The sequence below is a fragment of the Limulus polyphemus genome, unplaced genomic scaffold (genome assembly GCF_000517525.1).
Source record: "Limulus polyphemus unplaced genomic scaffold, Limulus_polyphemus-2.1.2 Scaffold462, whole genome shotgun sequence".
NCBI classification, from domain to species: Eukaryota; Metazoa; Arthropoda; class Merostomata; order Xiphosura; family Limulidae; genus Limulus; species Limulus polyphemus.
Genome location: NW_013666072.1, coordinates 425,752 through 452,249, shown reverse-complemented (window position 1 = coordinate 452,249; position 26,498 = coordinate 425,752). Strand labels below are relative to the sequence as shown.

The 26,498-nt window shown below is 35.5% G+C and overlaps 1 protein-coding gene across 2 annotated transcripts in view; it reads left to right on the top strand.

Moving 5' to 3' along the window:
• LOC111085550 overlaps positions 1–26,498 on the top strand; it is a 98,283-nt gene that overhangs the window by 36,527 nt on the left and 35,258 nt on the right. The window contains exon 1 of one of the 2 annotated variants that reach the window (XM_022384647.1): positions 16,217–16,429. The exons of the other annotated variant lie outside the window; for it this stretch is intronic. Within the exon in view, the coding sequence (XP_022240355.1) occupies positions 16,409–16,429 (21 nt within the window). The 5' untranslated portion in view covers positions 16,217–16,408. Of the gene's footprint in view, positions 1–16,216; positions 16,430–26,498 lie in introns of those variants that run through there. 2 annotated transcript variants of the gene reach the window in all.

Here is a 26,498-nt window from a genome sequence, read left to right as displayed (position 1 = left end):
ACAACGTTTCGACAAGGGTTTGTCATCAACACCTGATGACAAAACCTTGTCGAAACGTCGTACTTTTGCTGTCATGTTAAACTTATATTAAAGTTTTTCTTCATTACCCATTTAAGCCGTCTCCAGCCATTATTCGTTATCAACTTGCTCATCGTAAACCCTCGATAAAATATCAAAGTTCCGAACTAGAAAGAAGACTTTATATTGTTTGTAAGTTTGTGATAATTTTGTTTATAAATCATTGTTTGTAATAACTATTTGTAATAACTGTTATTGTAAATTGTATTGTTGTGTGTATATTAAAACGTATTTGTGTTTAAAACGAAAACTGTGTGTATCAATCTTGTTCGCAAACATAATAAACTGACTATATATCGGGTTTAATTTAACTACTAAACCCAAATTACAATTTAACTACTAAATTTAAATTTATCAGTTAACCCCATTTCAGGATATTTGAAATTCTAATACGTAACAATGCAAAAAAACGTTAGTTTCTACAGAAGGTTTGCGCAAACGAATTTTTTCATAGGAGCGCGTCATCTGTCAGTTTTGTGAGATCATGAAAAGTAGAATATAATTCAAAAGTCTTAAGTTGATAGAAACATTTTTTGTCCAGATAAGAAATGCTACAGTATTTTACAAATTTAACATTCAGTTAAAATGTCACAAACAACAGGTTATTTTTAAGGCATGTTGATAAAATACAGATAACTGATTTCTGAGAGGATTAACAATATATATGTTGTTTTATTTGCTTCTACGAAAATGCGTTTCTCATACACACGAACACTTGCGATAATTATAAATAAAAATAAAATCATTAGCTAGTTAGTATATTTCTAAGATTCTCAATTTATTGCGAAGTTTCGTTTATAGAGAGTAAACAACATTATCGCAGAGTTATAAAATCCTTGACTTATCGCAGACTTGTGTATATAGAGCAAACATCTCGAACTTTTATAATCCATAAGTTCTCGAAAAATCTATACGTACGTAGAACAAAAAACACCATACCTCCGAGTTTTGTGTTTTTAGATTTTATATCGTTTTGTAACACTGTTGTGGAAATATTCTGGTGGTTCATAAGAGTTTAGGACGTGAAACAGAAAATTCCTGAATGTTAGGACCATTACTTGACACTGTGCCAACCTCAGTGTTCCAGAAAGTTCCTGGAGGTTAGGACAAGAAACCTTACTCGATACTGTGTCAGTCTCTGTAAATTTCAGAAAATTTCATTATATCAGGTAGTACTATAGATGGTAAGCTCATATTACTATGTACGACATGTAAAGAAACCAATTGTATCAGAACAAGAGTCGAAAATGTTGATAATATTAGTAGTAGAAATAATTTCAGAGCTTAAGTTGATTAGGATTGCCAGTTGGCTGTATCATAAAACCTTTAGAACATTAATCATTTGGTGAACCGGGCCAGGCATGGCCAGGTGGTTAAGGCACTCGACTCGCAATCTGAGGGTCGCGGGTTCGAATCCCCGTCACATCAAACATGCTCGCCCTTTCAGCCGTAGGGGCGTTATAATATGACGGTCAATCCCACTATTCGTTGGTAAAAGAGTAGCCCAAGAGTTGGCGGTGGGTGGTGATGACTAGCTTACACTGCTAAATTAGGGACCGCTAGCGCAGATAGCCCTCGTGTAGCTTTGTGCGAAATTCAAAACAAACAAACAAACATTTGGTGAACTTTATATATTTCATTTCAAGACTTCCTTTAAAATAAACCTTTAATATCCAAATAAAATATTTGGACCGTAATAACACTGGAACTTAAAATATTTCAACAAACATTAAACTTGAACTGCTACCTCCAAGTTTCTGATTGGATGATATGGAGATATGTTAATGAATTAATTTTCTATAAGCATGCGAATAAAACTGCAGTAGAAAAACTACTCTATAACCAAACTGTACCATATATCTAACTATTTGAAAATTACATTTTTATTGGATATTATCCTACATCGAACTAGTAAATATTAGTTTAATTCCGCATTCCCGTATTACGTCTAAAATGTTTTTAGGTCTTTACAAATTTCTACAAGACATGGTATATAGATTATTGTCACATTTATTGAAAATTATCAGTAATTCTCCAGAGCAAACGAGGATTTAAAAGAGCCAACTGATTTTGCAAAACACTAAAATTATTAGCATGTAGCTAGGAGATGCAGGAAACAAAATCGGTTACTGAAATTATTTATTGGTAAAAGGGGCGCATTTTAGAGTGTAAGGGCGCAAAATTATGAACAAAGGCGCTTTAAACTGACTTTTCCGTGTCATTCATTTGTACACGAACGTCGGAACCGAAGGAGAAGGGGGGGGGGAAGAGGCACTTGTCCCAGTGATTAAATTGGGGCCTGAATAATATTACCCACCACACAATATTTCGTGACAGTAATGTTTTTATTTAACGAAAGGAGACTACAGTTCTTTGGGAAATTCTAAACCATACGCTAGTAGTAACTTTCTGTATAATGTGTGAACTGAAGCATTCTTATTATTTGTATGACTCGCGATTTTGTAGTTCGCAGAAAACAATTTCATTTGTATTTTTTATGCGTTTGTAAATACAATGAACTACTTGTTTTTGTATGAAATTGTTAAATAACATTTAAAGTATTTTTATTGGCTGTCAGACAATTTTTTATTAATACACGAACGACCATCACCAATCTTTTGTACGTTCCTACGAGTCTTATAAAGAATAACCAAACGAGCAAGCATATAGGAACTATGGTGATTAGATAGAAAGTCTTGAAACTGCCTAAAATCTCGTCACGAAAATGACAAAGTACTTAAAACAAAAATGGCGTCATTTGAAAATAACTTCTTACAAACAATCGAAATTATTCTTGAAAGAATGGTTGAATAATGCAAAATTTCCCTATTCATCCGTAGAGATAATTACTCGTTTTAATTTTCTGTTTTTTCTAGTAACGTTGTTTATTCTTATTTGGTGTCATTATTCATATTAACTTCTAATCAGAATGGCCTTGTATACTCATTTTTTACATAGCTTATACTTCTGTCTTTCTAGAAAAAATATGTGCATACATGTGCTCAAATTATTTATTATATTCATTTAAGACTCTCAGTTTCTTAAAAAAATAACTTAGTGACAATATTTCTTGTGACAAAGAAAGCCAAGAGTTTGGTATCGACTGTAGTGCCCTCTGTAAAACAGTTGGCGAAAATGAAAAGTTAATAAATCTAGACACTGATTGAAATGATTTTGAAAACGTGTTAAAAGAAACACAATGACGATAGTAAAAGCGACAGGCGAAAAAAATGTGAAACTATTAGAACCATTTATAAATTATTAAAAGGGGTCATTTCATACTTTTTCTTGGCGTTTGGGTTGTATGCATGTGTGATGAGTCTTGAACGATAGAAAACCAGATAACAAAAAGGTGATAAAATGTTTCAAATGACATTTTATATTTTGTACAGATCAACTAGGTTGTTTATGTGTATAATACATGTAGAAACAGTCAATGTGAATTTATCATGTTTATTTTATTTTTATATGTTTACTGAAGAACTCAAACTATCGTCTAATCATTTTATCTTACCACTGCGACTAACCATTCCTGTTTAGAAATATATATATTAATTCTCTTACACGTTTCCACGTTTACTCACTTTTACTTCCGAGCCATTTTCGATTGCCGCCTTATAACACCTTACGAAGGCATTCGCTTACAATAGAGGATTCAATTCACTCAGTTCATGAATCGTCACGTATGGATTCTTACCAATGTTGACTGGGTTGAGTGAGTGTTTTATTGGTTATAACAAAGAATGGTTTTCTTTGCACCTTACTGTTATGCTGTGTGTGACCGTTTCTGTGTAAACAGATGCACTCGGTTAAAATTGTAGTAAAGTCATATTGTTCACCATTGTCCTGATCGTCATTTTGATTAGTAGGTTTTACGATCACCTAAGCCTAATCAGTAAATTAGTAGTTAGTTATTACTTTTAGCCGTGACAATGATTGGTCGCTGTAAACTTACTGTAAGATCTTATAGCTTCAATATAAATTTTAGTTTCCTACTCATATGATTTTTTCGAAGATACTTAAAAAAATATCCACACATCAAGCCTAATTCCACCACAAAAGAACAAAACAAATACTTAACTCAATACCATAACAAACAACTTTATTAATAAAACATGATTCTGTAGAGGACTGACGAAACCCAATTCAAGCCTAATTCCACCACAAAAGAACAAAACAAATACTTAACTCAATACCATAACAAACAACTTTATTAATAAAACATGATTCTGTAGAGGACTGACGAAACCCAATTCAGCAAAATTACAATACTAATAATCAACTTAATTCTACAAAGTAACCAGGGTATTATTCAAACAAATTATAAAGATTAATATTATAATGGACGAAAAAATGCACCTATCTACAATCGCTAATATAATTACAATAGTTATAGCATTGAATAAGGCATTGAATAGAATAACGTTGTTTCCAATATTTGTAATCAAAAGACAAATTCAAGTCGTATTTTGTGCTTTAGGTGCAAAACTTATTTCAATGAGGTCTTCAACGGCAACGAAACGGGGGGGGGGTCAGCCTGGTGGGAGCTGGTTAACATTATATGTTTGGTGTGTTTTAAGGCTGCCACACACTACGCATCTTTGTTTTATCAAGTGTGTTTTAGGAATTGTTCTATTATAAGTCTACAAGTGCTACAGTTTCTGGAGGTAGTACCCCCTTGATCCCCATAGAATTACCATGTTCAGGTATCACATGCACTTTAACACTCCCACCACCAGGTAGCTTTTTGTGTTCTTTATTTACATAGGCTAGATATGTGTTTCTAATTCTGGCAATAGTGATCTGAACTCTACAACATAGCGTTACCAATATTTAACTTATTTTTACAGAGCAATAATGTATTCAACTTTAAACCAGCAAAATATAAATTAATTACACAAAAGAGCACTGTTAATAAATGTAACACTTCAATATATGTGTATTACTTAACCATCAAAAAAAGCACTATTAATAAATTTAACACTTCACTATATGTGTGTATTAGGTAACCACACCTATGGATATATATGTGATATCAGATCGCTGCATCTGTCCCATAAGTAATTACTACCCCATTCACTATATGTGTGTATTAGGTAACCACACCTATGGATATATATATATGTGATATCAGATCGCTGCATCTGTCCCATAAGTAATTACTACCCCATTCACTATATGTGTGTATTAGGTAACCACACCTATGGATATATATGTGATATCAGATCGCTGCATCTGTCCCATAGGTAATTGCTACCCCATTCACTATATTTGTGTGTTAGGTAACCACACCTATAAATATATATGTGATATCAGATCGCTGGATCTGTCCCATAAGTAATTACTACCCCATTCACTATATGTGTGTATTAGGTAACCACACCTATGGATATATATGTGATATCAGATCGCTGGATCTGTCCCATAAGTAATTACTACCCCAATATGAATTTTTGTTTTCTTTAGTTCGTTACATGGTTAGAAACTAGATAACATACGGTAGGGCGATCTTTTTTCTGTTTTTCAAAGATAGTTACCTGATAAATCCTTCCTTTTTTTCGGATATATTCATAATTATAGATTTTTATATCACATGAATACGAGTGTGTTTTATTAAACTAATACATTCTAAGACTTTTTAACTTTATTTCGCCCTATCATAAGCTGCGATACTGCGAATCGCTAACTGGTTAGCCTCCAGGATATATAGTCTAACAAAAATAGCTTTGATCACTTATTTACCTAGTGCATAACGTGATTTGACAGTGTTGCAGTCTTTGACCGCCTAACCGTTGGGCAGCTGTGCACTCTTCTAATTGCAAGTTCATTGATTACAGGATACAAATTAGTCTTGCTACCACGAATCAATTTCCTGTTCTGCACGGGTTGTCCTGATCCTAAATTCGGAGCAGTGAATCATTGTAACAATAAAATTCCAGTTTTGAAGCATTGGACGTCCTCTCTGTCGGTCTTCTTCAAAGGAGCACGTGAAAGTAGAATTAGTCTCATGTTAGAGGGCGGAGCCGCACATCTGTTGGAACAGCCTGTAGCACGTGACGAATGTTGTGGACAGAGAAAACATCACCACAACATCTGTTTGAACTGTAGAGAGATACATGTGACTTCTGTTCTCTCTATTGTGATACCGAGTGAAAGGAATATCAAGAACTCTCCTATGTGATCTGTTTTAAGAGATGTAGAAACTAAAGTATCTTGGGTCTGTAATATGTCAAACACGAAGATGAAATATAATAAGAAGTTTTCCATAATAACTTCCAATTGAAACAAAACTCACTTAAACATAACTTTTTTTTAATTACTTATCGTACAGCACAAACCGCATAAAAGGCTAACTATGCTGTGCCCATCGCAAGGGTTAACCCCCGTATTTTAGCTTTATAATCGTCAAGCTGAACAACCGGAAAGCTAAGCAGCACTGAGACATAATATATTCGACAACTGCATTAAAACTGTTATTTGTTCTTGATGATTGTAAGTTTTATTTGAGCAGTTTCGTTCTGTATGACTTACGTATGTGCAAAGCTACACATGAACGGGTTTTTTTTCAGATCTTTTTTATTGTCTATTGTGGGTACATGCGAAAATATAAAACTGTGATACCAGAGTGACAGCTAAGTTATGTTAAGTAAAAATGGTTTAAAATGTGAATAGTTTCGAAAAGAATTACAAGCACTAAATTGTTATGAAGTAAACACGGTTTGAATAAATTTGTTGAAGTGAATATTAGTTACAGCGTCCCCCCTTCCTTGAAGAGGTTTAAAGTCTATTTACAAACTTTGAAGTTCCATAAAGTGAAACTGCTTTCAGTGCCGTTTATTACTTATCAAAGGTAAAATAGCAAAACCGATTGTTCCTGTTTCAATTAGAAACCTTTAACCAGTGAAATATGGTGTATGCTGGGTTATACAATAGAGCAAATAAGGTTATCTTACAAAGTCATTAGCCCTCTTACCAGAAACAACAGGGCTGTGACGTAAGAAGAAGAACTCATTGTGATAGCAATCCAATAATATTTCTCTTGCAAAGACTAATATCTACTAGAAAACGGCTTGATAAGTAGCTCTAATGTTAAGCATAAAGGTAAATAATGTAATAAATGCTACGGGTCGTTGTCATTGTTCGCCATGTTTTTCCTTCTAGTGATATCGAGATGATGACCTTGAATAAGCTTGGAAGGGAATATGTCGAGGATATAATTATATAGGTCCGTTGTAATTATCGTGTAATAAATAACATAGGTTTTGACCTACGGCGTTGGTCACCTAAATCGAGATTTAAACAATAATTGCATTGTTTCTCTATACAAAATATCTTCTGAGAAGAAAAAAAATGGAGAGGGGATGACCCATATTCAGACCATCAGAGCAACGAATAACAAAGAATCGTACCTGTATGAAATCTATAAAGCTGATTTAATGAACAGACTTTATCTTGCCCGTACTTGATCTTGATAGGCCTAAAATAGAGATTTATCTACTAGAAATAAAGTTATTCCATTAAATCCACGCTGACTGACCCCTGGTGAATCAGCGAGAAGTTTACAAACTGTGAAGCTAAATTCCGGGGTTCGATTCACCGCGGTGGGCAGAGCACATATAGCTTAGGGCTAAAACAAATAGCAGCAACAATAGATTAATCTCCTCTTCTTGAAGCCATAACTACTTGTTGATGAAGAAATAAAACAATAAAAACACAAATTACACTCTCCCCCCAGTGGCACAATGGCACGTCTGCGTAGCTTCAATACTCGTGGTGGGCAGAGCACATATAGCCCATTGTGTATCTTTGTGCTTAACTACAAAGAAATAAACAAGCGCTATTCTTTATCATATACATATTTTTTCGTTTAATGTTCGGCTTTATGACGACATCAGACAGAAATGAAAGGAAATTTGTTATTAGATTGAAACGTCAAACATTTAAATACATATCTCTAGGGGTATGAATAACAACACATTTTGTTTTTCATTTTCTTTCTTTTTTAATGAGTAATAATAGAATCATTGCTAAGGTGCACCAGAGGATTGTGGGTTCTGTAAACTTAAATTTTCTTATTTACTAATTTGCTACAGATGTATTTAACAATTATTTATTCTTATATTTCAGGTAATACCAGTAATATAAAACAAAAACCGTATTTATCCTTTGAGCTTTATACAAACCATATATATTTGTGTATATGACCTTTGCGTTAAACATAGTTCTACATGATCAATAACCTTAAAATTTGTCAATATATTACTTTTTGAGATTTTTCTGTAACTTCATGGTAGTCAGTTAACTTGTTTAAAGTTGGGAAGACAGCTAGTCAACAGTACCAACAGCAAACTCTTAGCTAGTCAACAGTACCAACAGCAAACTCTTGGACTGCTCTATCTGATTGAATAGTAGGATTTGACTATCGCATCTACGTCTCCAAAGAACGGAGCGCGTTTTTGTGGCTACAGGACTCGATCTCAGTCCAAACGATAGTTAGACTTAAATATTGTTAATACAAAATTTTAGTACTGTCGAGTGTCAATAGTTACTAAGTCGCATTCGTTATTATGACAACTAGTGGAAGTATTCGTAGAACCTTTTGTGACAGCTAGCTATAGTGTTAAGAAAAAAGCTTTTTGGTCAGTCAGTGTCAGTAAATAGGTTTCTATGACAACCAGTGTCACTATTTATAAAGGTTACTATGCAAAACAATGGAAGCAACCATAAAATACTTTTCTGACGATTAGTGGCATTATCTATAAAGGTGTCTATGACGACTAATAGCAGTATTTTTAAAGGTTTCTATGATAACTAACGGCAGCATTTTAAAGTGTTTCTATGATAACTAGTGGCAGTAATTTTAAAGGTTTCTATGACAACTAATAGCAGTATTTTTAAAGGTTTCTACGACAACTAACGGCAGCATTTTAAAGTGTTTCTATGATAACTAGTGGCAGTAATTTTAAAGGTTTCTATGACAACTAGCGGCAGCATTTTTAAATGTTCCTATGGCGACTAATGTCAGTATTTCCATGACATCTAGTGACAATATTTTGAGGTTTCTGTGAGAAGTAATCGCATTAATCATACTACTTTTTACGATATAAAATTTAATAGCCGAATTGAAACCACGTCTTTGTTCTCACAACTGATCTTACTTTGACATGTTTATTTTGCGTTGACTCAAGAGCTATGAACTATATTAATGAATTAAATCAAACTATTGAGATTATAAACTCGAAACGACCTCAGTAAAAGAATGATGTGAAATATGTAAAAGATATGTTACGTCTCGTTAAGAAGCTATTTTGTTATTAATTAGCTAGCAAGTTAACGAATCTGTTTTACGGCATGTAGTGGCACTTTATTTAAGTTTTCACCAGATATTATCCTCCTAAACTATCCTTTTTGTTTTAAGGACATGTGGTACGTAGTAAAGCATTCCTTCTGAAAGTTCTTATCTGCTGCCACACTCAACGGTGTTATACAAATCCAGAGGGTTACTTTAAATAAGTGTATAGATTAGTTTTTTGATAATACTACAACACGAGAGGAATTTTTCGTTCCACTGAGATTGAAGCTAAATTCTTCTGTTAAATGTTTTTTTTTTCTTTGTTGTTGTTGTATTTTTACCCAAATCTCTCCCACACGCGTATTTGTTAAAGGCACTCGTGATTACATCATGCTTCCAGTCTCCTAGCTTTTATTAGATTTTAGGTGAGGTTAATCCTATTGTTGTATTCTGGAGCCTATTCTTCTAGTACGCATTTTTTTTCACTCGCGGCGTTGAAAAAACCCTTCGCGGCAGAAAACGCCTAAAAAATAAATAACGGGAAAAATAATTATACCATATGTATCTTGTTTTTTTGTGACGACCCTCGAACGTTAGACAATTCGAAGATAGAAGCACACAATGATTCTGGGGGTACATGGAACACGATGACATGAAAACAATTTATATGATCAATACTTTACACTACGTCTCCCCCTCCCCCCTCTATTTTTTAGTTTGGCGGTTAAAAAAACACCGGCTGGAATATTGAAAAAAATCGAGGTGAAAGTGTACACATTTGCATTGTTATAATTGTAAAAAACTCAGGGACAAAAATAAATGACAACCACTGCTAATTGTTTAAAAACATAATACTGTCTGTATATAGAACACATAGGATGTATCACTTGTCGTTGTTCCAATATTTTGGACAAGTATTTATAGGCTTATCAGTATTAATTTTGGGTGTGGTTACTGTAACAGACCACGCTATAACACTGAAATCATGTTTGTAGAAGTCAATTAATTTAAAGTTGTGTTGTTATAGTCGGACCCGTATGGGAAACTTTCCCAGTCACATGAAATGTTTTGTCTTTTAGTACAACAGTTAATAAAACTCGAGGTCTTAAGCTTCCTACAGTTGCAATACAATGCTTTGAAAGGTTTTTTTTGTTGTATGTGTGTATCATAATAATTACTTTGACGATTTCTTGAAACTTGTCATTCCTGAAAAAACAAACCATTAATAACGAGAAAAGAGAAGGATAGCTGTGAACGAAAGACAGGAGATGTATGTATATCAGTTATTAGGTCACAAACTAGCATAGCGCACAACAGATCATACACATCAATGGTAAGTTGTGCGCAAACACATAACACAAGTAGTCCACGTGCAACTTGCTGTGTTTTATAGTGTTGTTTGTGTTGAAAGAGGGTTCGAGACTTGTTGCCGCGAAAATACACTCCACACTTTGGAACTGTGAGTGTGCTATAAGAGTGACAGTCAAATCTCAATATCTGGTCAGACAAGAGTAGCTCAAGAGTCGGCGCTGGGTGCTGTTGACTAACTGCTTTCTTTCTGGTATGTCAGTTACAAATTATGGACGGCTATGCACAAATAGCATTTTATATAGCTTTGTGCGAAAAGTCCCGAACAAAAGTGTTAGTTTCCAGTGTGGGTTTGACAAGTTGCTTTTCTTACACATGGACTAGTGGTTAACGTGTGGGACTGTGGATTCGTGGGTCTGTAATTCGTGACCGGTTACTGCAATATATAAAGACGAGAATAATAATTGCGTTTCACACTTTGGATTTGTTTGTTTGCAGTTAAGCACAAAGCTTTCAATGGGCTATCTGTGTTCTGCCCACCACGGATATTGAAACCCGGTTTCTAGCGTTGTAAGTCCCCAGACATTCCGCTGTGCCACTGGGGGGGGGCACACTTTAGAGCTATTTGATTAGAGTAGTCCAAGAGTTGGCTGTGGGTGCTGTTGACTAGCTGCCTTCCCTCTAGTCTATCAATTCAGAATTAGGGACGACTAGCGCAGAAAGCTCTGGTGCGTAAAATCCAAGAAAACAAACTAATGCAAATTCATGTCATCTGATATAACAGTGTTGCCCTAGCACATGAAGTGTGTTACAATACTTTGGTTAGAGAGTGGCTTAACACACATAAAAAATATAACATTTTACCCAACGTATTGGCAGTAATACTGCTATATGTTGGCTCGTTAGGTTTCCACAAGCATAGTATTAGGCTTAACTCACTTCGCAAGATTTGACTGTATACATATATATATATATAAATTCAGACCTTGTCTTCTAGTAATCTTCAAACGCCCTAACCCTTATCTTTTCCGCTTTTTTTAACTTCGTCGTCAATTTTTCTAAAGTTAGCAAAACATAGCCAGACAAGTAGAATTTGCAAGCCCACTCGCATTTCCGTATGTATGATGGACGCTTTTGTAACTGTTATCTTTTACCTGTATCACGATAAGAACTTTCTTTAAGATCGCAATACACGAAATGAACCCACGTTAAATATCTAAGAATTTTGGCAATTTTCTTTATCGAGACATTGATGTCCTCGACTATTTCACTTTATCAATTGAAAGTTATCTGCATTGCGTCACTGTCATGTATTGCATATTGCTAAGTTGCTTTAAAGCTATTTTGATAAATGTTCACACACTTAAGCCACACATATATACTAACTAACACACCACTTTAGTGAGAATTTAATAACGCTAGCGACGGCTTTGACAATGCACAGCGAAGGGACACAACTTAGAATAAATGATTTTTAAACCAGTCACAAGAAGGCCGTTGCTTTTATCTAATCAAACTTCTTAATCGCTCATGAACAAACAAATTAGTTCCTGGTACTGCTTTCTATAGGGCTAACAATGCAGTTAGAAAATTGATAAAACAATTAAAGATCACATAAACGTCTACTTCGATAGTTACATTTGTTATGTTTAGACATAAATATAAAGCTTTTTTAGCAAAATAACCATTCTTCTGTATTTACTTGTAATCAAGACAGAAATTTCACAGTTATTTGTAAGCCTAGACTACTAGCTCGTAAAATAAGAATAACAACTTGTTCATTTTAACCATGTCGTAATATTTCTATGTTTTATTATAATTAAATTGAGGAAAAGACTTTTACTAAATTATAAAATTTTAAAATCTTTGTAACTCCGTTAGTTTAATACTGTTTCTATTATCAGGCTGAGGCCCGGCATAGCCAGGTGGTTAGAGCGATCGACTCGCAATCTGAGGGTCACGGGTTTGAATCCCCGTCACACCAAACATGCTCACCCTTTCAGCCGTGGGGGCGTTACAATGTGACGGTCAATCCCACTATTCGTTGGTAAAAGAGTAGCCCAAGAGTTGGCGGTGGGTGGTGATGACTAGCTGCCTTCGCGCAAAGCTACACGAGGGCTATCTGCGCTAGCCATCCCTAATTTAGCAGTGTAAGACTAGAGGGAAAATTCAAAACAAACAAACAATTATCAGGCTGCTCTTAGTAAATTTATCAGTTTTATAGTAATGGTCTTTCTACACCAGGGTGTGAAATTATATGACCATATAGAAGCGAGGAAGAATACAAAACAACAAAGATTAGACTGCCATGATAGATTTAGATGTTGTCATGGTAGATTTTGGTGTTTTCATAAATATAATAATTTTGTGTTTTCACAGTAGGTTTGAATAATGTCATACAATATTTTTTTGTGGTAGATTTTGGTGTTGTCATAGTAGGTTTGTTGTTGTCACAGTAGGTTTGGATAATGTCATGGTATATCTTTTGCTTCCACGATAGGTTTTAGTATTGTCATGGTAAATTTTTTGTTGTCACGGTAGTTTTTGATGTTGTAATGGTAGAGTTTTGTGTTGTCACGATAAGTTTTTATTATTTCATGGTAGATTATGATGTTGTTACGGTAGATTTTGATCAATGTTGTCAGGGTACATTTTGGTGTTATCACAGTAGGGAGCTCCCCAGTGGCACAGTGGATGTCTGCAGACTTAAAGTGCTAGAATCAGGGTTTTGATACCCGTGGTGGGCAGAGCAAATATAGCCTTTTGTGTAGCTTTGTGCTTAATAAAATAACAAACAACAACAGCAGCATCATAGTAGGTTTTGATGATGTCATGGTAGAATTTATTTCGCTATTTTAGGGTTAAGGGTTTCATGATAAATTTTGTGTTGTAACGGTAGGTTTTGGAAATGGCAAGATATATTTTGTGTTATCATGGTAGGTTTGTGTTGTGATAATAGGTTTGATGTTGGTACGTTAGGTTTTATGTTGTTATGGTATATTTTGTGTTGCCAAGGTAAGTTCGATTTTATGGTAGATATCGTGTTTTTATAGCAGGTTTTGTATCTGCAAAGCTGGTTTTGGTGTTTCTGTAGTAGGTTTTGTGTTGTCTTAGCAGGTTGTGTTGTTATGATAGGTTTTAATTTTATCGTAATAGGTTTGATATTTTCGCGGTATGTTTGATGTTAGTAAAGTAGATTTTCTATTCTCATGGTAAATTTTGTGTTGTCATTTTAGGTTTTACAGTTGTCACGGTAGTTGCGTTGTGACAGGTTTTGATGTTAGTAAAGTATGTTTCGTGTTCTCATGCTAGGTTCCGTTTTGCCATTTTAGATTTTACAGTTGTCACGGTAGGTTGCGTTGTGACAGGTTTTGATGTTAGTAAAGTAGATTTTCTATTCTCATGGTAAATTTTGTGTTGTCATTTTAGGTTTTACAGTTGTCACGGTAGGTTGCGTTGTGACAGGTTTTGATGTTAGTAAAGTAGATTTTCTGTTCTCGTGGTAAATTTTGTGTTGTCATTTTAGGTTTTACAGTTGTCACGGTAGGTTGCGTTGTGACAGGTTTTGATGTTAGTAAAGTATGTTTCGTGTTCTCATGCTAGGTTCCGTTTTGCCATTTTAGGTTTTGTTGCTATTACAGTAAGTTTTGTGTTGTCATAGTAGGATGTGTTGACATTAGAGATTTTAATATTCTTCTGATAAATTTTGTGTTGTCAAAATATGTTTTGGTATTGTCACAGTGGGATTTGTTTTATCATGGTAGTTTTTTATTGCAAAGCTACTAAAGATATCTGCCTCCATCCCTAATTTTGAACTATTGACCTGAAGGAAGGCACAGCCAGTCAGCAGCACACTACCACTTACTATCTTCGCTAAAGAAACTCACTGTCGCTCTTGTAACGCGTTCGTTACTTAAAGTACTAGAAATATTTTTGGTTTGCACGGATTCGAACACGGTTTACCAACTTTAAATTTCCAAGCTCTTACAGAGGGCCAAACCGCGCCCGATCTAAAACGAGGTTACGCTTTCGGAAAACAAAGATTTCAAGACTAAATTCGTTGAGTATATATATGCAAACAAATTATGACCTAGAGATATATCTGTTATGTTGTGAAAAAACAAGCACAATTTTTAGACTTGTACAAGTGTCAACAGACTGCTAGAATTCTCTCATGCTAGATATATATAAGAAAGATATTTTTATTACACCTCACGGTCCTACATACCATTTCTGCAGTATCTGAGAAACTAGATTTCCCTGCTAAGCCTAATTTGGAATCCTGCAAGTGAGCTTAGTACCCAACATTTAATCTCTAACCATCGCACGTGTCACTTGTTGTTTATAAACATAATAGCGCCATCTCGTCCAACCTGTACTTCAACCTTACTTCAACATCTAAATTATCTCTGTAAAACACGCATTGCTTCCGTTTTTGTTTGTAATCGTATGAGTCCAATTTGTGCAATGAAAGAGGTACGGCAAGTACAAATCTAACGAGATCCAGTTATACACATGCTCAGAGTCCGCGACACTAGTATTGATAAAAAAAGACCCTGATAATATTAGTAGTGTTGTAACAATCAACTTTTATACATATGAACTCTCATGATTAATTCGTTTAGGTTCCGAGTTTCTTATAACGTTCATTCAATAAGCACTCCTTTGTGTCCACAGGACTTGTCTTGCATAATTGGTTAACTTTTCAACAATTATTTGATTAATTTCTCAATCTCAGATATAGGGCTTGGTGCAAATGATAACATAATTTATGAGAGTTAAGCCACGTTAACACAAATATAATCTCTATATTTTTTTAACTCCGAACGTTTCGTTTGTTTTATTGGATTAAAGCATGTTTGGCTTTCCAAACGGTCACTCCCCTTTCCTCCCATTATCTACCTAATAAGCAACTAAGTTATAAAAGGAAATAGTGAAGTAGGATAAGTACCACAATGTATCGAGAAATGAAACACATCTAGTCTGATAAAGACTGCTTTTTTTTTTTTCATAGTAAGCTGGTAATTTGTTCACTCACTGTACTAGAAATAAGATACAAGTACAGGAAATACATTTAACTCGACTTTACTACTTCCTATTGTAATGGAAACATCACGTTTCTTTAGTAACACTGGGGCGAAGATGGCTGGAAAATGAACTTCTCCCCGTTAAAGCAAACGTTTTCTATGGAGCTGTTGGTATAGTTTAACAGTAAACTATTTTTTGATCTCATCGGATCGACAAAGGATCGGAAAACACACCTTGGAACTTTGTACCTATACCGATGTATTATTTAGTCCTCTTGTTTGGACCAGTTCTTTTGAAAAATATGAGAGCTCCAGCAGCTGCAGGGAAGGCCCCCGGGTTCTAGGCTGTCAACTAAGTTTAACCTTGGTCAAACCTATCTCAAATTCGTGATCTGTAGGGGTTGTTTTATCACCGATCTCACAATCTCTTCTACTTAGTGCCCTTAAGTATAAAAAACTCCTAACAGAAAGCATAATCTGCCAAGGTAAACTATCCATTTGTAGAAAACTGTAGGAGCTAGTGAGATAACTAATACCAAATCTAAGCCTCAGGCTAACCAGAAACAGTTTTTTTAACCAAATAACATTATCAAAAACGAATGTATACATGACGAATGTGATTACACCACTATAAGGCTGAGATACGACTTGCTTTGTATTCAAGTCCTCTGTCAGTGAACATTTTAATACCGACCGGTCAAGCATGGAGTTCTTCGTCTTAACTGTGAGTAAACGTTTCTAGTTTTTCTGTATCTAAACTTTGTTATTGTGAATGATATTTCATAGTTTTTGTTATTGTTGCTAAATATTCCAGAAAGAATATCTACTACCATACTGATAGAACTTTCTTGGCTTCGTAATAACGGGCTTTCCTTTCCTTTTCTTTTCTTTTCTAGTGCCTTGTAAGAGGAAATATGTTTAAGGGCTCGATTCTATTCGAGCCCCCAGTGGCACAGCGGTATGTTAATGGACTTACAACGCTTGAAACCGGGTTTCGATACCTTGTGGTGGGCAAAGCACGGATAGTCCATTGAATACCTTTGTACTTAACTACAAACCAACAAACTATTTGTTACTTTAAGCACGGTCTGGTTAACGTTTTCTGCTTTTGCTTAATTTACAGATACCACTGAAGAGTGACATTCTCCGAATCTGTACTAAACAAGAGGATTGTTTGTTTTTAATTATGCACAAAGCTACACAAGGGATATCTATGCTCTGCCCACCACGGGTATCGAAACCCGGTTTCTAGCTTTGTAAGTTCGCAGACATACCGCTGTGCCACTGAGGGGCAAACAGAGGAAAGTTTGTAACAAGAACTGTTAACTTCTACCGAAACTAACTTGTTATAAATAGCTTGACGCTGCTAAGATTAAAACATGTGTATCTATATGATGTGATAACTCTCTAGATGAAATAATGTGTGAAAATGTATGATGATTTTGATTTTATTTATTTATTTATTTTTATATAATAGACGGAACTCTCTTTTTTTAATTACACTGTCTTGATTTCACACAGTTAACTCATGTGAATATTTATGGAGATGAGTATACACCTTTTTTTAATTACACTGTCTTGATTTCACACAGTTAACTCATGTGAATATTTATGGAGATGAGTATACAGGGAGTATATACTCCCCCCCCCCATGAAATATGGAAACAAATACTCCAACATCGGAGACTCAAGTTAAATGGTTTGGATCTACAACTTACATACATGTGGGCTATGGCCAATCAAACTACCATAGAATTCAATGGCTATACTGCTCAATTAAATTAACTTTTATAATTAAGTCTAAAGTATATCTCTATAACCTAATTTTTTGTTTAGTTTTTTTACCAGTTAGCCTCACCTTTGCGTGATCTAATGGTTAGCATGTCTGGCTACATATCGAAGAATCCAAGGCTCGGGACGCAATGCTACTGAATACACTTTGCATTTTCAGCTAGGGGCGAGTTATAAAAGTGACAGTCTATCCTGTTATTCTGTGCAAATAGCCAGACAAAGCTTTTGTGGCGATGAGTGCTTCCGGTTAGCTACCCTTCATGAGCAGTAGTTCATAATTAGGGACAGATATATTTGACAAGGCTGCGGTTGATGTTTTAGTTTTGTTTATTTGTTGTTAAGCACACAGTTACACAGTGCTCACTGCGAGTATCAAAATCCGGTTTTTGGCGCTATGAGCCCTCAAACTTTCCGCTGAGCCACTGGGTGAGGGGAAGGGTTTACTGAACGTTCGCTAAACGCTTCAGAACTAGTAAGGAAAGCAAACCGAGAACTGAAACACAAAGTAGCGCGAGTAGAACTACATGGTTAATGGTTAAAACATAATGTCGGGAGATGAGATGCAGAGCTCAGGCCTCACTCTAATTTAATTTCACAGAAGTCCCCCGGTGGGATAGCGTCAAGTCTTCGGATTTACAATGTTAAAATCAGGGGTTCGATTCCCCTCAGTGGACACAGCAGATAGCCCGATGCGGTTTTGCTATAAGAAAACACATACACACACATTTCAAAAAACAACATCTATGAACATAGTTTTTCGGAATGATTGAGACGTGGTGTTGGTATTATTAACGGTATAATTATTCGGAATATTATTCTCGTCTTTATTAAGTGTATTATTATTTTCACAGATGTGGAAATGTTTTCGTGACTTTTAAGTGAATACCTAATACACTTTTACGTACGAATATATAAAGTAAGCGAAGATAGTGGAATTCTGAACACGAAGGTTTCGAGTACACACCTGCTGTGAGGTTTGTAATATTCTTAAAACAGTGGCTTGTGGTAAATCATAGAGTGATTATCACGTGTAAATTACTTACTATATGTAATGGGGAACCTTTTCTTGGACCCTGACCCACTTTTGGGTCAGTGCGTGACGGACACAAGGTTGAAGAGATACATAGGTTGTAAGTATTCCCCACAGATGTTATTATTTTGGGTGAACAGAAGCGTGACGGCGGAAATCGGTTGCAAGGCGTAGTCACGTGATAGGTATGATGCGGAATAATGAATGAGGTCATTTGTAAAGGTTTCATGAAAAATAACATCAGCTAAAACTCGTATTAAATATACATTTATTTGTAGTGACTGATTACATTGTGTTAAAGCACACCTACACGTGCATACTGACACTCACATATTAAAACTTTTCCTCAGTAACTATTTTATTATTAACTGAAGACCTGTCGTTAGCAGATTAACCTTTTGTGTCAAGTTTTCTACTAGGTTTAAAACTGTGACCTGTTTACAGTTACTGAAACATCCTTCTTTTTTTAGGTGAATCAATAGTTAAGCCTAACTCTAATCGTTTGAAAAATGTAACTTAAGGGCTAGCTGTGGTAGATGTTCTAATTTAGAAGAAAATACATCTAGTCAACACTACCAACCGCCAACTCTTGGGCTATCCTTTACCAACGAAAAGTGTGATTGACCGTCAAGTTAAAACACCCCCACTGCTTAATGGGGTAGCATGTTCGGTGACCAGATTCAAATCCACAACTCGCATGTTAGGAGTCGAACGCCCTAACCACCAGCCCTTGCTAGGCCTATAGTTTAAGCTCCGTAACAACAACTTTTTTTTTTAATTTAAACAAACTTACACGTATAATCCTTTTATAGCTGGTGGAGTAATGTATTGAAACAACGTTTTAACGACTTTTTTTTTACCAACATTGAACTACGTTTGACTCAAATATTTTTGCTAGAAATTGATTAATATTGAATTTGAGTGCGAGAAAAGCATAAACAGTATCAAATTTGCGCCTCCGCTTACTTCACCAACCCAAAGAAACTTCGTAACATTCAGCCCAAGTGGTTTCGCTTTCATTTTAAAGTAACATATTCTGTATTTTATTCTGTGCCTGTTTAGTCAACGAGCGTGTCTTGACATACATAGATATATATACTTATCACCATTCTGATATAAACACGATACCTGACTTGACGAGCCTGGATAAGCACCATTTCCTGCTGTCTCTGTGAATGTTATTATAATTATTTTTATACTTTCTTGAAGTTGAATCGTTTACTCACAATACGTCACTGACCAAGATTCCTTTCTTTTTTCTTCTGTATCCCACTCCCTCCACATATATAATTTCAACATGACCACAAAATCTTGTCAGGACAGTTTTGGGCAGCAGGAACTTTATCTTTTTCAACCGTTTCGTTGTCGTGATAAATGAATGCATAGTGGTAATCATGAATCGTTACTTCTGTCTCGTCGATTTTAGCCATTTTTCTCTATCCCCCTCCCACATATATACATACTTGATATAAAGCACGCTGTTCTCTCTCTCTGGATAGACTACATAACCATAAGAACTGATTCAAAGTGTCACTAAGCTTTTGTACAATACTGCAAATCCTGCTGTGTGATTGTTAGATATATATATATATATATATATATGTATGGCGGTTAACCACAAAAAATCTTCTGTAGAAATCCAACCAATTCTTTCTCCAGCGTTTTTTGGACGTCTAAATACAGAATAGAAGCTTATAAATAACTTTACAACTGCTTTGAGAGTTTTGACATCTGACGTTGACCATTATGACAGAATGGCAGGTTTATACCCTGTTTCTGTGAGATAAGAGGCGGTGTGAAACGGTATTTATCCGAAAACGACCCGATATCTTCATTGAAGGTGTCCGTAAAATAGGCAGATGTCAGTTTTCTTCTCTTACACTGTGCTTGCTAGCGAGCGTAGAAATGATTTACTGCTTATTGCACAGCTCCGTAGACTTAAGTGTTAACACTACCAAACAATGTATACGGAAACTCAAAAGGGCCATACAACTGAATGAAGAACCGCCAAGCGTGCAAGGAATTCATTACATGGGGAGTTGACTGTTTTACTTTGAATGACTTCTTATCTTTAGACAGCATGAAGTTTATAAATTCCAGCAAACCCTATGGCCATGTGAGATATCGATAAAGTTATTCGTGATATGACTTAAATATCATAAATACAGAAAACCCAACAACAACAGATATTTCGCATACTTTTATTTTATCTTTAAACTCTGTGCATTAGGCAAGTTTCAATCTAGTATTAGAAACCTTTACTATACTCGTAAAAAAGCGACGGCTTAGAAAGTTGTAATGTTGACGCTCGCTTTCGTTTTGAATGGTTTTATTTTCCCACGTGCGCGGGTATACAGGAAGAGTTGCAAATGGAGGAGACTTTTCAGAAAAGCTCCTTGGAGTAGGATAAACATTTTTTGCTTGTTTCTAAATGTATTGGGGTTTATATCCAAGAAAGTTTTCCAATATCTAATATAACGTTTTTTAAATGTTGTATGCTTTATATTCTTATATAGAAGCATTTAATTTCTAGCTTGATATAAATGATAAATGAGGAAATAAAACGATTATTACAATACTTTTTATCGAAGTTCTAAAGCAACTACTTTCGACAGGATAGTTTAATAAGTTAGTTTGAAGTAATAAATTTTCCCTCCTTTTCCGTATCGGACTTTGGAACAGTAATGCTAACCCTAAACCGTACATCACAACGTTACACGTCATAATTGAACGACAGCACCCTTACGTACCAATTATTTGTTTGTTTGTTTGAAATTAAGCACAAAGCAACACAATGGGCTATCTGTGCTCTGCCTACCACGGGTATCGAAACCTGGTTTCTAGCTTTGTAAGTCTGCAGACATACCGCTGTGCCACTGAGGGATACGTACCAATGAGATATTCAGATATACTGATTTCTAACTGGTAAGCTATAACTAATCCGCAATAAAAAAGCAGTTTCAGGAAAGGTTTTGCAAAAAAAAATCGAATACTAAAAGCCGAGGTGGAGTCAGGTATAAGTGTAGCCCCCCCCCCTAAGTATAAGTGTAAAACAAAAAAATAAGAAAACTTGTTTGTTCACCCAAACAATGAAGTCGCTGGAGTCTTACTAAACCGGCCTGTTTCAGTTATATACTTCTCTATCTGTTGAAACTCGAGAGAAGACGCCTCTAAAGACAAAGGCAATCTTAAGTCATAACCAAATTTCTTTGTGCGATATCTCATAATCCTAGATTACCTACGTCAACGGCCATTCTCATTGTACGTTTAAGGAGGATTTTTTTGTTTGTTTTTGCTTGTTTGTGTTTAAGCACAAAGCTACCCAATGGGCTATCCGCACTGTTCCCACAACAGGTATCGAACTCCACTTTTTAGTGTATAAGCTCTCAAGCTTATCGCTGAGCCACTGGAGAAACAAGAGGATAAATCCCTGCTTATACTTATATGCACAAACCTCTGCACCACCCTTTTCATTAAAAACGATCCCACTCCTCGAAGAGATGATTTTAAAACGGGTTCCAACAAATACAGGCCTGTACTGACTGAACATTGTGATATGTAAACTAAATGGTTAGCACAAATTTATGTTGACTAACTACATGTAGAAAACCTGCAAGAATGTTTGAAAACTCTACCTAAATATAACTAAATAAAGAAATATTCCTTCCTAGTTAATGATAGGTTATATACAGCAGTTCTTTCAATTGCAACACTCTAATCAGTCCTTATGGCAGCAATCGTGTCGTTAACGATACCCAACACAACAGGCTACGTATGCACACATACGTTATCATTCACATTTGAGGTTTCTTTTGTTGGTCGTTCTGAATTATTCTACATCGCTACAGAAGTAAAAAACTGCTTGGGCAGTGTGTAAGAATTCACCTGCCCATACTAGAAGCCATGAAAAGAGATGGCATTTCTACGTACAACTAAAACCCGGCACTGAACAACCCATGGGTAAAAAGGTCACAGTAGTGACTGCTAGGAGCAAGGCCACCTGGAACTTCTGATACTAATAGTAATATTATTCAAATCAGATAATATCTAATTTTCTTCTCCTCCACTATTTATAGTCATATATTTTTTAATAAAAAGGAGGATCATTTTGAATGTTATTTCCCTAATTTTAATTTATACGCGTGTTGTATGTCGATATTTCACATTTTACGTTACATTTCATGTAGACGAGAACGAAATATCAGACAGGTCAACATATAGGTATTAGTACCGGTGAAATTGAAAATCACCTTCTTTTAGTATATTCTAAAACAACTTTATGAAATGGAATTACTTAGGGGAGAGGGGGGGGGTGTATTTTGAGGAAATTGAAAGTGAAAGTTTATTTATTCCAAGCGTGTTTTTTACAATGAGGCAGAAAATGTGTTAACTATATACGCATGCGGTTGGTTGCCTAAACAAGGATTAGAAATAATAATATTTAAGCCATGGCAATATAAAAACCACTCGTATAAAGTAATGCCAGTCACCTCTTCGAGTCACTTCTATGGAAATCAGGCATCTGATGGCATGGCATTTGATCTGAAATGTAATTGATTAATTGATTGGTCATTCAATCTACGCTTGTAAGTGAACATTTAGTAGTTGAGGCTTTACATCGACACTATTTATCACATTTCAATTCATTGTGGAATATGACCGTCACGAGTAGAAAAGCAGCCCGGCACCGATGATGCATGCTTAAAATTAGAATATTGATAAACTGTTATCACCACTTTTGTAAAAAGCTGTTTCTAGGACATATTTGGTGATTAGAGGCTCTTGAAGGGATGTGACGGATCGTCCAGCAACATTTGCACATACTCGATATAACTGAAGTATGAGGGCGATTCCATTTGGTCAGTCTTTTTTTTTCTTCAAGAGATGTGTCCATCAGTTTAGCAAGTAGGGGTCGGGTGTTATCATTCTACAGGCTGAAGTTGGAGTTGTTGCACCAACCTATGACACAAAGGATGAAGGGGCATGGGGTGTAGTTCGTATAATAAGTAGCATCATTTCACATTATGTAAAAGTTGGTACATCTGCTTTTTCTGTTCGTATTTCTTTATGAAAATGAGGTTGTATTTGGCTCCAGGATTAGTACATTCCTGATACCTGGCTACAGGTTAAATCTCGACCCAGCTACAGTATAAATACTGCTCCACGTGTCGTTCATCTACTGAATTTGTTCTTGGTCCATTGTTGGCAGGCTGTTTTATGTTTTTCTGTGACTGGAATGCACCTCATTTGGCGTTTGACTTACAGACTGATCTTGTGAAGGCTGTTTCTAATCGTTTGTATGTTGGTTGTGACGGCGAACATTTGATACAGTCTTTGGGCCTACAGCTGTGGAGAGCCAGAATTGAAATATAACGGTCGTGTTGTATAATTTGCTTTTGTCTAAGTGTTTGACCAACTGTACCATTGGTTTGGAAGCGGTTCGACTATCTACTAACAACACTCTGAAACACCTGAAGCCTTCACAACAATTTCCTGTGATTGGTCAGTTTTCATTCTCCCACGGACTTGTCTCCATGTGAATGGAACATCAAAATATGTTCTTTGAGCTTAGCTATGGTCCAAGAATGATTGCTTTTGAAATCCTGAGATTCACTTTATAGTGACGATTGTAAGAAGACATTGTGAGACCACTATAAATAGCATAAGCTGAATGCCTAATCATTTACATTTCAGCTCATGTGAAATTTCATCAGATATCTCATTGTCATAACAATGAACTGAGAAGAGTCATTGGTGTCATTCTCTAGCAGGACTCTGCCATGTCATATCATTAATGTTACCCACTTTCCAGGCGATTGTTTTGTACCGAGTAGGTAAAGTACGTGTTCGTTAATAGCTTTAGAAGGCTTATTTCATATTTAAAAACCCAATCTCTCGTATAAAGCATTAGGTTATCACCTTATACCAGAAATTATTGGCTTATTTAGTTATATACTGATATTCTTATAAAGTGTATCTGGTTCTTACCTACAGTCTAATTGAAAGAAGTTTTGGAGAAAGAGAGAGAAGAAAAAAAAAACGACTACATTAATTTTTCAATTTATTTTGCAACAAACAAGTTTTATTTTTATTACTAATCGCCAGATGTTTCTACAAATTATATGTTGCAAAGTACTTGTTGATGAATAAACATTTGATCTTTGTCAAACAATTTTTTTATATATGAATCTGTAACAGGCGTCTTTCTACCAATCGCACAATAAAAAAACAACAGGAAACGATTTTAAATAATTACGACCTTGTGCCTGCAAATGATAAACAGCCATCATGTAACAAACTGCCTATCATCCCACCTGGACGACTCCCGTATTGGTGAGAGTAACACCTGCGTGGCGCTTATCCTAAAAATGCTTTGTGCGCATCAGCGTGCTTACCAGGAGATGTGTGTCAACTAAACGTCTCTCTTGCCAAAGAGGTACACTTCTATGTAAATACGATACTCTACTAGTATGAATAGGAGTTTTTCATAACTTGATTTATTAACATCGACTTGCCAGGTGCGCAGGCACAGAGATCTGTTAGCGATACAAACTTAATAAAAATACCAAAACTCCCGTAGGAAATGTAAATGCCAGAAGTTTAAAGGAAATTTGTCTAAAGTTGTGTGTCAGTTGTCGACTAGTACTTGACAGGACTTGTAAATTATTTAATAACCACTCAGTTTTGTTTGTAGTTAAGCACAAAGCTACACAATGGACTATCTGTGCTCTGCCCATCACGAGTATCGAAACCCGGTTTCTAGCGTTGTAAGTCCGCAAACATACTGCTGTGCCACTGGGGTTGGGGAGGGACTAACCACTTAATGAGCTATGGTTTAGTGGTTACAAAGATTCTTGACCTATCGCTGAAAACACGTCATTATCTCTCTTCCCGATAGCAGTGATTGAGAGTTGTTGATAATAATTTTTTAAATGAGAGTTGTTGGTAATAATGTTTTAAGTCCTATAGAGGAGAAAAATATTGGAAATTTTCGCTATAAATTGTTTTAATTTTTCGTGAGAAGTATGACATAATAGTTCTAACCATTATAAGAACTTATAAACTAAATTAATGAAAAATATGTAGTAAGGTCAACATCTTATATCTGCTATATCCAGTACCGACGAAGCATATCGCTCAATACCAGGGCGCATTAGGTACAGGATATATTAACTCCCCTCGGAGAAATAAGGCAGCCCGGTGTTACCAATAAAATATTCGGTAAGTAAATCTGAATGATTCCAACCATGGTGTCTTCAATCTGAATGATGCCAACCATAATGTCTTCAATCTGAATGACGCTAACCATAGTGTTTTCAATCTGAATGATGACAATCATAGTGTCTTCAATCTGAATGATGCCAACCATAGTGTCTTCAATCTGAATGATGCCAACCAGAGTTCTTCAATCCGAATGCTGCCAACCATAGTGTCTTCAATCTGAATGATGCCAACCATAGTGTCTTCAATCTGAATGATGCCAACCATATTGTCTTCAATCTGAATGATGCCAACCAGAGTTTCTTCAATCCGAATGATGCCAACCATAATGTATTCAATCTGAATGATGCCAACCATAGTGTCTTCAATCTGAATGACGCTAGCCATAGTGTTTTCAATCTGAATGATGCCAACCATAGTGTTTTCAATCTGAATGATGCCAATCATAGTGTCTTCAATCTGAATGATGCCAACCATAGTGTCTTCCATATGAATAATGCCAACCATAGTGTCTTGTTATGCCTCTCGTCGATAAGTATGAATGACTAATGATTGTCATCCTGTCTTCTTAGCTCTTCTCCAAAAGTATAACTGACTGATGTTAACCATCAAAACTTTTTAGTTCCTCTAAGAAAAATATAAATGACTGATTCTAACCATAGTGTTTTCTTAGCTACCCACGGAGAACTATGATTGACTAATTCTAACAGTAGTGTCTTTATAATTAAAGTTGTTTAAACATTTGTTTAAC